Raw genomic sequence first — 14,172 nt, 5'->3', positions numbered from 1 at the left:
ATAGATTTTTGTGGCCAATGGAGTTAAAAGGATTAACAGTTTATTAAAAAAGCAGTGAACATTGATTAGGACACAGATAGATGGACCTATCAATAAAGTCCAAATGCAATTTTTTTGATGCCCCAAAACTTTACACTATGTTTAATATCAGCTTAGTAACAGCATTGTAAAGTGTTAAAAGAATGAAAAATGAGGGCCCACAAACTAAAATAAATGAGTGTACTACTGAAATAGTAAAATACTACTGTAAATGAGAACTTTTATTTGTTTTTACGTAAAGTGCACGTATTAGCACCCGTGTTACTAGTTCACAAAGTTATAAAGAGGCATAATGGAGGTGCAAAAAAAAGGTTAGGCTGCTTCACCACAGTGAAATTGGCACGTCAGTGCAGAAAAAAAGGGGGTCACAAATGATCACAAACTCACAAAAGCCCTACAGGGGTCCCATTTCAACTTGGTCTGCATATATGAAGGTCTCTTCAAGTGTGTCAGATTTTCCCCAGAAATTTCTGCTGAAATAAAATAATTTCCTTAGCACAATTGGTCCTGCTAATCAAAATCGAGGTTAACAAAATCCAAGCTATACTATCAGTCTGATTCCACCTTAAGTCATTTAATAATCACAACAGAGCTTTAAAACCCAAGTGTCGCTGCTTTAAATAGCGCCGTGATGCACGTCTGTCACCTAAGCGTGCAGGATCATTACGAACACAACAGAGTTACTCGGATGGTGACAGATGAGTTGTTTCTCCTAAGGTGCGAACAACCTTTGACACTCGTAGCAGTCAACTGTCCAGCCTTTCTGACCCCTTTCCATCATGTAAAGCTGGATTTCTATCGGTCCAGGGGGTTGTAGGAGGAGCTAAGTCTGATGACAGCTTCAGTGTGCTGAAACCGGTTTGTTTATTTTGAGCACATGCCTTCTCTCCAGCTGTTGAAATCTCATGCATGCAGTTAAAAAAACAGTCGTTTATTCATTTATTATTTTTCAATTTGTCATGTCAACTTCAAGCACTGCTAAATTTACTTTTAAATATGTTTTGCCTCTTAAAAAAAAAGGAACATTTACCTAGACAAATTATTGTTAAACTTCAAAGCTTTGAAAATGTGTATAGAAATTGTGGAGTTTATTAATAACCCCTTGATGCCTGTTGATGAAAATATGTACCAAACCCCATTCTGCTCCAAAATTACCCTAATTTAGCAAATACTTGAAATCAAAAATTTGATTTTTATTTTCTAAAGCTGTAAAGAAATTTAGGTGTCAAGGTGTTAAACTGTTTTTTCAAATGTTTTCTTTTTTCTTAATCATTTGTTTGTGAAAACCTCCTCATTTACTGAATTCCAGTTCATCAGCCCAGTTTTGCACACAGCTGGCAGACACATCTGTTGTGAGCATGGAGGCAGCAGTGTTATAAAGTGATGGTGCCTCTTGTACATTGTCGTGTTCGTGTCAGCTCAGCTCCGTGATCACCTGCTCTCCTCCGCTCCTCTGTCTGGACTCTTGTGTTTTTTTCTTTGCCATCAAATTGTGAAATCTACTTACTGTGTTGCCAGCCTGATCCCACTCAAGCTGTGTAATCTCCTTGTAATAGAGTGTGAATACTGCCCAGCAATAAATCAGCACCTCATCAGTGAACTTTATTAAATATAGACACCAACAGACAGCCCTTAGTATATTCAATTTACCTTCTGACGTAAGCCTCAATGCAGGAGATAAAGACAGATTGAGCAATCAGAGGATGCTGAGGCCTGAACCTGGGCATCAGAGTGAGATGAAGGCAGAAAAGGTGCAGGCAGATTGAGAGGGAGTGCATTGGGGGTAAACAGGCAATGAGGGGGTGTGCAGAGACATGGCAAGTTAGGAGAGGACCTTGTTAAACCATGTGGGTGCATAGCAGATTTACCGCACATTGCTGTGTTATTCATGTCACTCGGTGATAACACTTAGGTGCAAGAGTTTGTGTTTACTTCATGTGTAACGTCTGCAATCTCTGAATGATTTGCCTCTGAGTAATCATCGGAGTGCCATCCCTCATTAAGCAATTTTATTTGATGGCAGCAAAGATAAATGATGTGTAATTATAGCAATGATTAAAGTCTGATTCGTCCAGGTCTTTAAGGCTAAACTGAGATATGTAAATTTAGTATTGGCCAGGAGGACCACGTAGAGGCCTAAAGACCTCTCTGTAAGGGTCAGGAGGTCATAGGGAGCAGATTACTACAAGGGGATTACTGTATTTAACATTCCTCACCCCCAAAACGTTTACAGGCTGCTGATCAAAGCGCTCATTTTGCAGCCACTTGCAAAAGGACAATGGGTTGGTCACCATGTCGAAAAACAGCAAATAGAAAGGTTGGAGCACTTTAAACTTTATACTTTGTAGTCATGTTCACTGAGTTGGATTTGTTTATTTAAAAAAATGTGTGATTAGTTTATTTAAAAGCAGCCTTTAAACCGGCGTCCAGGGAATGCTTATACCAAGCGGAGCCCGTTGTGTCGTGCGTGTGGCTGGGTGCATTTTTCTTGAGCTCAGCAGTTTATTATCAAGCTGTTATTGATCCGATTCTTCTCATCCTGTCATGTAAATTTAAGAAGAAGCATGGCTTGCAGCTGCAAATCCACACATATAGATCCACACCCCCAAACAGACTATTGCAAACTGGCCTCAGAAATCCTCTTTATTCCTATATTGACACCGGATATGATTTTTCATATTGTGTGTCACACATGAATGTAGAAACATCAGAGGTTTATGCATAGTCCCCCTTGTCCCCTCTTCATGTTGAAGTGCAGAAAGCTTTGATAAAAATAAGCTTACAGCAGTGTGATCATTCATCCCAGTTAGAGGAAAGAACAAAACGAAATGCTCAACCTCCAGGGTCCCGTTAGGGGCACTTTTACCCCAACTGGAGCCCGGAGAGCACTTGACTTGGCGGAGGTGAGATTGCCGCTGGGCAGAAGTCTTCAGGGCCTGCTTGTCCTTCTGATAGCTGGCCATGATAGATCAGCCACTGCCCAGCCAAAATTACTCTCTTTGCCCTTTCCATCTCCTGCTTCCTCTCCCCCCACCACGCTTTGGTCTTCTTTCACTCTTTTACCCCCTTATCTCCCTCCTCTCTGGCCCATATCTTCTCCTCTCTTTTATCCCCCATTTCTCTATCTCTCTTGCCGTCTTTTTCCCTTTTTTCTCCCTCACTCTGTCTTTTCCGTTGTCTGATTGAGGGTGAGTTACGAGAGGGCTGCAGCTGGAGGGACCACACTGCCTCATAATTACATCTCTTTTTATTACTTGTGCTAATGGCCCTCGGGGAGAGGGAAACAATAATAAATTAATAGAATATGAACTCCAACTCAACGGAAATCTCCAGCATTTCATTTTGGACCGTCCTGTGCCCTGGCAGATGAAACAGCGCTCTGATTAATCTCTGCGAGGAGTTTGAAGCAGCCATCTGTGGGTTTGGGCTGCCCCCTTCTGCTCACAGCTAAGGGCTTTTGGAAAGTTAAAGGGAGGCATAATGGTTCTTGCTTCAGTTGTTCATCTGCAGTCTTCTTGGGCTACTTTATAGTGTTTTCTGATTTCATTTGAATTTTAGTAATGCCAATTAAGGGGATTAATTGTTCCCACTTCGTAATTATGATTAAAGGGGTGGATTTGAAGTGTAAGACCCTCATTTAATCCAGGTGCTGAAGTTAAAGATTATTACATCTCAGCATCCTGTTTGCCAAGGTTTACAGACACCTGATGTCGCTCTAGCAGGGAAGTGGAAAAGGCCCTTCAAGCTCACGGAAAGACCTCTCTGATTTGGTCAATATTGTGTCATGTTTGGCCAAAGCAGTGGGCTGGAAATGAAGATGTAAATATTGATATTTCATTAGAGGAAATCACCCACTCTGACGGCACTTAACCGGGCCACCTTTAGAGTGCGGCGGCCAGAGCAGCGCGTGACCTGCGGAGTCGGGAAGTCACTTCATTACTCGATTAAATTGAGTGGAAAAAGGCAAGGCAACGACACAAGATCCCATTTGGAGTGATAATTTAGGCTTTGAGGAGAGAGGATGGAGCAGGGGGAAAAACACCACCTCTCCATCTCACAACACTGGATTAAATTCAAGGACTTTTAGCGTCAAAGGTAATTGTAGGCTGCTGGGCTGCATGACTGCATATGGCTGTGAGGCTTCTGTTGGATCAGAACAACTCCATAGCCCCTTCAACAACCGCTGAACAAGGCCTTCACACGAGCTGTCAGATTGGAAGCAATGCTTTAGTTCCGCTTCAGTCCGCTTTGCCATTAAAAGGCTACACAAAGCCCTGCCCATTATTGCAATGCCAAACTGATGCACCAATCAACACTATGTCCACACTTGCATGACAATTTCTCTTCGGCCAGTCCACATTTCGTCCAACATAATGGCTACGTATGCAGACAGGGAAATAACCCAACAAAGCGTTTTAAGATGGATAAGTTTAGTAGCACAGGCCGTTATTAAATATGGTTTATTGCCTTCACTGAAAATAGTCAATTGTTTTGAGTGCTTTCGGCAATTTGCTTTGTTGGGTTTAATTTGAGATCGGACCAGTCTACCCAGAGACTAACACCTTTCAGTTAGCACTTTTCTCCACTGACTATTGATTCCCCTTCAAAATGTGAAGGCCCTCACATTCTGATCACAATCTGTTAATTAATGTATCCTCCAGCTCTTCCTCTGCTGTGGTCATCACCACGATAAGGGAAATTGAACACTCAGGTACCACTCTCTCTGTCTGTCTCTGCCCCGTTTCCTCGTCACTTTGTCTCTTCTCAGGCGGCATGTGTGGTGCGTCGCCTGGTGTCCTGGCAGGGGAAGATAAACATCAGGCTGGTGTCTGCACCTAAAGAATATCATTTATATTAAAGAGAAACAGTTGGAGCGCTCAGGTCAATACTGTAATCTTTTGCCTCCTAACCGCACAAAGGAAGGCAGTGTGCTGACAGCAAACTTGTAAAAGCAATCATATTAATCAGGGTGGAGCTAAGGAGCCTAATTTACTGTCAGAATGAGACGGAGGAAGGGAAAGTGGGGATGGAGGGTGTTGGGAGGGGAGGTTCATGCAGTTTATTGACAGCTAAAGGGGAGTTTGAAGGAAAAAGGGGGATGAGATGGCTATCTCATAGTCTGTTCCTCACGCTACTCCCTTTTTGGCTTTACCCTCTTTAATTTGATTGGATTTCTCACAGCTCATCTGATGGGGGATCTATCAGTTTGTTTTATTTAATGTTCTATTCCAAGCATATGTAGGTGTGTTCCAGGAAAAACCAATAGATCCTTCAATATCAGCTGCAGTGGAAGATGAGGCCCAGGGTTAAAGCAGGTCTTAAGGCTGGGTTTAAACCATGTGACTCGAGTGTATTTTTCTGTGTATAGATTTAGGTCCACGCATTTAGAAGTCACGACCCCGAGGTGAACGAGTCTGTTTGTTTTCTTGGTTGACATGGTTGTGTATTTGTGTGCATCACTTCTTTGTACACAGTCATGTCCTCCAGCCCCAATGAGAATGTGTCTTGGTGCTAATCCCCCGAACACCAGTAGAAGAGTGACAGGATACGAGAGGGTAGCCATATGGCTTTGTGTATCCAGGACCTTTGCACCGATTTACTGTCCTCACTTACAGTAAAGCCCACCTAAGTGCTGTGACACGGACTTCAAAGAAAACCTTTGGAGGACTGTCCATGTGAAAGGAATCACCTCTGATTCCTAATTTTGTTTGGAGTCTGTTTATTACTCAGAGTTATGTGTTTCTTTGTATTTTTTTTTGTTTATTTTAACATCGTTTTCACAAATACTCCCTGTTTTCCAGGTTTCTCCACTCTGTCTTTGGGAGATCAGATGAGCCTGCTGCAGAGCGCCTGGATGGAGATCCTCATCCTCAGTATTGTGTTCCGCTCGTTGCCGTACGAAGACGAGCTGGTGTACGCCGAGGACTACATCATGGATGAAGAGCACTCGCGCCTGACGGGGCTGCTCGACCTCTACGTCTCCATACTGCAGCTTGTCCGCAAATACAAGAAGCTCAAAGTGGAGAAGGAGGAGTTTGTAACCCTCAAAGCCATCGCTCTCGCCAACTCAGGTGGGATAGCCTACTGTCACCTGCAGATTTTTATTTTAATAAACATTTTGTCAAAAATATATTAATATTTGTCAGTTAAAAAGAAAATGATTCAAGCATATCTCATTTAGCTATCTGATAGTATTTCATTGTAACGCTAAGTAATAAATACTTCCAATTTCTGTCAAGTTAATTAATTTTTATAAAAGGGATTTAAAATAATTTCAAAAATTAATGAGTAAAGTATTATGTAGGAAATATTCATTTAAAAAGCATGTATGTTTGTTTTATTTACCCTAGTTTTTCAGTCTTCACACTAAAAATAAAAAAGTAGGAGCTTATTTCATAATTCCTTAGAGTTTCTGGATCATGTATTTCACGAGTTTCCAGTGTAACCTTTAGTTGGGAAAGTGAGATGGGACAAGGGGGAGTGAAGGGAAGAAGGATGGCAGAAGGATTTTTTTCCCCTCTTTTTTAATTGAACCGCTTCTGTGTTGTGGTATTTCTCCAGCACTTCTCCTGCCCTCCACATTTCTTCATCTCCATAACAGTGGCTGCGGGGCACAGCAGCCACGGGAGATAAATTTAGCATTTCATTAGGAGCACGGGGGCTGTCAATAAAATGTGTTAAGTCGCATGGAATGAGAATCAGGGAGCAACGGGGCTCGTTTGTTCCGATGCGAAGACGTTACGCCGCTATCGACAGGGGCCTTTAGAGAAAGCAGGACCTGTCCTGCTCTGATCAATGCGCGCCTGGGTCACTGGGGCGCTTTGCCTTGTTTTGTCGGCAGCTGAAAAATGAAAATGCTGATGGTGAGACTTTGCTTTCAAACAGCAGAGCTTTTGGAGGGGAGGTGGGTAAAGGAGTGAGCAGAGACAGGGATCGAGGAGACAAGGGGGGTGGGTGTCCTGAATGTTAGAACAATGTCTCTGGGAGATTGCTCTCCTGGGAGGCCCCCCTGTCTGACAACTGTGAAAATTCATAGCGATTGATTTTGTAATTAGCAGTTTATCAATTGGATCGACGTGAACTCACTGATGGATTGCAAGGAAATTGTTTCTTCAAAGTTGTTTTTTTTTTTTTTCCACTTTCCTACAGATTGCAAACACTGTGTGCACCCCCTCCCCTCTTTTTTTCCCTCCCATCTGTTGAGATGTCTTCATTCATCCAGTTTTTTCTTCCTCACTGCAAACCATTTTGTTTAGACACAGTTCAGTGCAGGTTGTTTTTTAAAGTGTGTGTCTGGAAACCCGTGCCTCAGGAAACACAAATAGTCTGCAGAATTATAGCTTGTTAGGATTTGAATACAAACTGTAAAAAAGTACAAGCGATATTTATGTCGCACTGCCTCATCTTTTGAGATATTTTCTCCCCTCTTTTGTTCTTCCATCCTCCCTCTGTCTCCCTCCTCCCATTTTCACTTTCCAAAACGACCTACTTCATTTTACCACTGCGGATTTGAAAACCTTCATGCTGAGAAATGTCTCAAGGTCCTGGGAATACACTTGTTCCAGTCAATGAATTTGGGGTGAAGCCTGGAATCTGTTTTGCTTTTTATTGTCCCATATGGTAAAATATGCAGCGCCAAGGTGAAGCAAGTCAGGCAGCCAATGACGTGCCGCCTCTGGAGTGCATGATGCCAGTTAACCAGGGGGAGAAACTGTGACCCAAGACTGACTCTGAGAAATGCTGGAAGACAGAGCCAGGGGGGATAAAAAAAAAAGGAGGCAAGAATAAGGGGGAAGTGTGGTAATATGATGTGCAGTAGGGTCAGTACACTGTGTGTACTGAAACTTTAGAGGAGCGAGGAAGAGCGAAGCGAAGCCAGAATAAAACTGCAGACTGTTCTGTAACTGTGAAAGAGGAGGTGGAGATTTTAAAAAAAAAGACAGTTGCTTACAAATAAATCAAATGACAGTTTTTATATTTTTAGATAAAGAAAAAATCAATATCTTGAGAGATATAGTCCTAAGAAAAAACTGGAAAGGAATTGGTTTGTTAAATACCCACTCCAATAAAAATTGTGTTTATGGTGTTTTTTAACATGTTCTTGTGACATTTTTCTCATAATGGCGGACATATCTAAAGAAATGTTTGTAGTGTTAGCTTGGAGGTGTGGGGGGCTGTGGGAAAGAGTGTGTAAACAGATGAATGATGGGAAGGGGTGGGTTTACTCTGCACCAACAGTCCCGCCCACAATTCAGAGGTGAATTTCTAATGAAATACGATTGCTCTGTAGAAACTATGGAAACTGGAAACTTTTACTGGACACGTTTACTTAGCTATGTAGGTATTATTCATGTTTTTCCCCATCTTTTTTGCTACCTTTCACTTTGTCTTTTTCCCAACTTCTTACAATGGTTGTGTTTCTCACCACGTGCTTTCTGACTTTTGCAGTAAAGATCAAGCATGACATTTGACTTTGTCTGTGAAATATCAGTTTCTCTTCTCTGCTGTTATTCTGTTACTGTTAGCGAAGATCTCATATTAACATATTGGTCAAATCTTCCTTTATTCTTGCCCCAGCAGATTCCATGCACATAGAGGACATGGAGGCAGTCCAGAAGCTTCAGGATGCTCTCCACGAGGCCCTGCAGGACTTTGAGTGCAGTCAGCATCAGGAGGACCCCCGACGGGCCGGAAAACTGCTCATGACCCTGCCCCTGCTGAGGCAGACTGCCACCAAGGCCGTGCAGCACTTTTACAGCATCAAGGTGCAGGGCAAGGTGCCCATGCACAAACTCTTTCTGGAAATGCTGGAGGCCAAGGTCTGATTGAAGGGTGGCACCCTGGCCACGGCTTTGGTGGAAGCTGCATTGAGGGAAGGAAGAGACTTGAACCAAGAACGAGCCATCTCAGAAGAGTGACATCCCCTCAGAAGGACAGAGATCGACCTCTTTTACTTCTGCTCTTCATAATAAACGGGGACTGTAAAATAAAATAAAAAAGCAAGAGATGCAAAACTTGGTTATAAGTATAAATACGAAAATGATGCAGATTAATTTAAAATATATAAGAAATAGTATGTACAGTTATAATTCTTTGTTAATTGTCAGTGGTCATGCTCTGTATGAACGAAGACCCTTGTACCCCTTTAGGATCTTCAGAACAGAAGACAAAAAGCTTTTTTTTTTCCAGAAAACATCATAAAAAATGTCTTCTCAAGAAAGTGAGAACTTTATAGGCAGACTCGCCCAACTCTCAGCTGTGGTTTCGGTTGGACTTGGCCAGAACATGTAAATATTTATTATTTGAAAGGGCAAAGTGTACAGTTTAAAGTTTGGGTGAACTTTTTTTTCTGTTGTACCCATGATCTCATCCAGAAAAAAAAAAGAGCAAAAACTAAGAACATTGTTACTTAAATGTGAACTCCTATCAGTTTAACTGTCCTTGAATATACCTCTCCACAGCTGTAAACAGTGTGACCTTTGTAGATCTGTCAGCCTGGAAGACTTGCTGGTCCCACATCTATCCAATCTAGCAGAGGCAGGTGAAAAAAAAGGTCAGGCATCTTATTCTGTAGTAACACAGCAATAATAAAGGGAGCTGTTGGGAAGCTGAGCATTTTTCCTCTGTTTCATGTGCTATTCAATGCTGCTGTTGCACAAAGACCATGCCTGTGAGTGTCTCAGTTTAAACCGCAGGCGATAACCCTGCGTTTATGTATCACATTTCCCGTTTGACAGCGGTTGTGTCGATTGTGTTGCTCACATGGTACACTCCAGATTTGGTTAAGCCTGTGAAAATTGACATTCAAACAGATGACCCAGTCCAGTCTATGGTAAAAGATAATGGGCGGGTGAGTTATGGCAGTTTCAAAGGATTGATGCAGAGTGGCAGAAGTCCACAGGATTCCTTGTTCAAACAATCAGAGGCCCACATGTCAGCCACTCTATTTTGGGCACTTTTAAGCCTGTGGCAGAGTCATAGCACTAGCAGGGAGCAAGTAGTCCAGCATCTGCTCTCAACTTTTTAGACAGCTCCTGTCTTTTAATAGCTCTGCCTGCATTTATAGAGCTTTAACCAAACAGAGGTACATGGCAGGTGCAGAGTCAAAGCGGTGGCTCTTCACACGGGGGTTTATTTCTAGCTGGCAGGATACAGTTGTCCAGGCAGCCACAAGTTCACGTGGAACACTTGACTGCATGTTTACACGGTGGCCACTGTGGAGCTCCGCCCATGTCATCAGCCTAGAGGGGGAAGAAAGGCAGCTGTGAGGGAAAGTCGGGATGCCCGAGCATGCACGTGTGACTAGCTATGCAAGAAACAAAGTGTCAGCAAGCGTGGGAGGTTAACAGCATCCTGACAGTGTGTCTGTACAAGGTGTGATCTCTAGTGGGAGAATGATCTGACTCTCCCTTCTGATCAAGCTTGTCCACAAGTCCTTTATGCTGAGCGTTAGCAGCAGTGTAGTCCAACAGAACGGCACTCCATTTAAGGTAGAATCGTGCGTGATTAATTGTCCCAAATGCCGGGATCAAAGGTGTCCCTGAAATTGTGCAGAGCATTGTCGTATTTGTGACATCAAAGGGCAGCAGTGAACATTCAGCCAGCATGCCTTTTTACGTAGCAGCTTGATTGGTCCCTCAGTGCAGGACAACTTCCCACCATGATCAAACTCCCACCTCCAAGTTCCACCAGCTGCTGTCCAGTTTGCAGGCTAACACTGAAAAGGGGTTAACCAACTATTGTTACTTTTGTGCAATACAGCAGGGACCAATTCTGACTGAAGCCATGTTAAAAGCATGCTTAAGCTTACATTTGGAAGAATGTGTTGGCCATACAGGGAAATATTCTAAACTCTTCTAATCAAAATTGTGTAATCTGTGAATCTAAACTATAATTAGGTGCAGTAAAATATAATAAAAGCATTTGGTGTTGGCCTGAGATTCTATCGAAATCAATAGAATCACAATAATTTATTTTGTTCTTTCCTATGACTGTGTATTAAGTAACAGACATGTCATCGCAAACTGTGTCTACATGTGTACTGTAAATATATAAACATCAAAACAGTAGGATTGCCGAAGATAAAAGTATGCAGCGCCCTGCTCACTATACTACCTCATTGTCATGTTGTTATTTTCCTGATAAAATATTTTGTGCTCTGTATTATTCTCATATCCAGGATGTACCTGAGCCATCCATTTTTTTTTATCAAGAAGAGGAAAAAAAGTACTTTTGTCCTCCTGCCAGAAAAAAAATGTTGAATTGTGGGTAAAGCTTTTCCTATTTGACTCAAAGTTTTATTTGTAAAGCATGCTTCATGTTGAACTTTCGAGTTGACCATCAATGTCCCCTAGTTTAGTTTCTGAGCAGGTGTGTTGGTATGAACAGCAGTGTGTCAGAATTGGTCCCTCTTATGACAAATTGCAAACAGAGACGGGTAACTGATTTCCTATCTCTGTGCTTTGAGTATTTATGGTGTGAAATTTATCATTTGGCATTGGTGTACATTGATATCTCTGATTGTTGATTCAACAATATCTGTGTAACTTTGATTTTTAAAAGGTAAAGGATCGATAAATTAAACACTCACTGAACTCTGATTCTGATCTCTGATACTCTTCTTTTGTGAACTTTGTTCAACCCACTCACAGTTGTACATTTGACAGGAAATCTAATTGGGTTCAAAAGTGAAGCCTGAAGTGGGAGGAGTCTAATGACGAGTTTCCTCCACTCACTTAAACAATATTCCTGAAATGGCAATTGGATGGGGCAATGTAAGGCTTTTCTAGGCACTAATACGCCAATTAAAAAAAATAATCAAAAAAATAACCACATTTGAACTCTAATAAAATCTGAATTAATCTGTTTTCTAAACCTGCTGTACTTCCACAGCTACTGAAGGGACAACTGGACAGTTTGCCGCCGCAAGGCACCATAAATAAAATATCCTATTAAAAATAAAATCCCCCTAATCCTACCCAATGTTTTCATTAAATAAAACGTTTGACAAAAAAATCTTTTTTGTGTGTAAAACTTGACTTCTTTACACAGGTGTCAATACAAAGTTGCTGCCTTTTGTAACCTGTCCCTAGTGGTCCTTGGAGGAACTACAGCATTCCTGGTTTGGGTCGAACTGGAAGGTTGGGGACTAAAGTGGAGGAAACCTTCACCCTAGCCCTGCCCCTTTTGTTTGGTGGAAATATCCCTTCACATAACTTGCGGTGGATGATCTGCACTGAAATGGAACAAAGAGGAGACTTCACCTCCCAAAAGATGTGCGATTGGTGGCAGCAGGTGAGGCAAGCCAGTTAAAGCGTCAGCCAGGCTACCCAGCCATTCAATAATCAGTCGCGAATGTCGGGCCAGGAGTGTTGAAAACTGATCCGTCACATGAAAGACATGGACATGCTAGCACTGTGATGGGGGAATTTAGGGGGGATGCAGCTCCATTATTTCAGGAAGCTGATATTCCAAGGAGTTAAGCATTCTCTTTTCTATATAATTAAAAGAGCCAATTTCCCTTTTTTTTAAATAATGTCCTACCAAGCAATTAATTTTAGTAATCATAGCATGAAAAAGGATAAACAGAGAGTCTTGCAAAAGATACACATAAAAAACACACTGAGAGCAACATTGTTTCCCCATGCAAATCATGTTAGTCCAAATCTAGTCGTCAATAAGTTTCCCACGGATACAGTACTGAGGCAATCATTTACTCCAATGGACAGGTCAAAACACCTTTCATTAGACCTACAAGGCATCTCATGGAGATGCGGCCCTGCCAGCAGCTGCATGACTGCTGTATATTGCTTATGTGTGTTTCATTATTCCCAAAGCAGCGTTGATGACGGTAAGGGAAAGGATTACACGTCAGGGTGAGTGATTGGGTTTGAACAGAGCTGCTGCATACACTTTGTATCAACCCAGGGCTCAAATTACACTTAGGTTGAAAACGTAGCACGTAAATGCCCAGGAGAGCTTGTGGCACAGAAATGAAGAGTGGGCCACCATCTTTTCCCCTCTCTGCTGCTCTGCAACACACACTCAAACGTTTCACGTCTTTTCTTCATAAAATAGCTTTTTGACCCTTTCCTCTCCTTCCTCCCTTTGCCCCCTAGTCATTTTTGAGGCACAACTATTCTATACAGGCATTCTCATTGTTCCATTCATTCTTTCAGGTGTATTTATTTCTCCATTTGTAATATTGCAGGCACCAGCCGACAAGACTATGACTATTGAATAACAGGATCCAAAGCGTTTTCACAACCATGGAGCTATCAGACAGAAACAATGCATCACATCAATTTTTAAAAAACAAACAGTTTGTTGTATTGTTGTCTTGAACTACATTTGACTGATAAAAAATCTCTCAGCTTTGCAGATGACTCTGTTTTCTTAAAAAAAGAAATGGAAAAAAAGGCTTAATTTTAAATAGATTCTGATAAACTGCTGTACCTGTCCAAATAGCAATATGTGAGCCACGCATCTTCACCCCCTTCCCATGACTGATCAATAGGCTGTCAAGGTGCATATCAGGCTTACAGGCCAGGCCATCTGAGATCTAACCTCTCTCATTTTCCTCCCTCACTGTTTTAAGAGCATTTATCAGGTTTTACTCCTGTGCTGCCTCATGCATGGATGAACAATGGTCCCTTAAATCCTTAAAGACTCACTTTGAGAAAAATTGTGCTTTATGGTGGTTTTTTTACGTGTTCTTGTGGCATTTTTCTCTTAATTGTGGCACAAATGTAAAGAAAATCAAGCTTAAAATTGAGTTTCTGACTATTTCTTTATTCAAATAGTTTATGAATCAGAATCTGACACAGAAACGCCATTAAAAAAAGCTATTAGGGCAGGCCACAAGTTGCCTGCTCTGCTCTATTCTGATGCATCCACTCATAGACGACTAGATCCTTGTATGTCTTTGTTTGTTGGCATCTGGCTCAAAACTGTACAGCTAAATTGCTCCAATATGGCTCACCATTTATGTTGCAACACTAATATTAGATTGGGTCTGAGGGGCTGTAAGCTATCAGGTAAGAAAAATCCATTTGTAAACAAATGGATGATAGGAAGTAAAGGCAGGCTTACTCTGCAGCAACAATACCGCCTATAACCCAGAGGCAAATGTCC

At 41.8% G+C, this 14,172-nt stretch overlaps 1 protein-coding gene across 10 annotated transcripts in view; it reads left to right on the top strand.

The window, feature by feature from the left end:
• The window catches only part of esrrb (estrogen-related receptor beta), a 39,140-nt gene extending 27,501 nt beyond the window's left edge, over nt 1-11,639 (top strand). For 9 of the 10 annotated variants that reach the window (XM_078940255.1, XM_078940254.1, XM_078940250.1 and 6 more), the window contains 2 exons: nt 5,841-6,110; nt 8,620-11,639. In XM_078940255.1, the coding sequence (XP_078796381.1) occupies nt 5,841-6,110; nt 8,620-8,864 (515 nt within the window). In that variant the 3' untranslated portion in view covers nt 8,865-11,639. The remainder of the gene's footprint in view (nt 1-5,840; nt 6,111-8,619) is intronic. The other variant, NM_001104918.1, reaches the window with a different exon arrangement.
• Nucleotides 11,640-14,172: the final 2,533 nt, after the last annotated feature.

The sequence above is a fragment of the Oryzias latipes genome, chromosome 22, assembly GCF_053564925.1.
Source record: "Oryzias latipes strain Hd-rR chromosome 22, Olatipes_Hd-rR_3.1".
Lineage (NCBI taxonomy): Eukaryota > Metazoa > Chordata > Actinopteri > Beloniformes > Adrianichthyidae > Oryzias > Oryzias latipes.
Note: the sequence above shows the minus strand (reverse complement) of the source record. Positions and strands in the feature narration are given on the sequence as shown.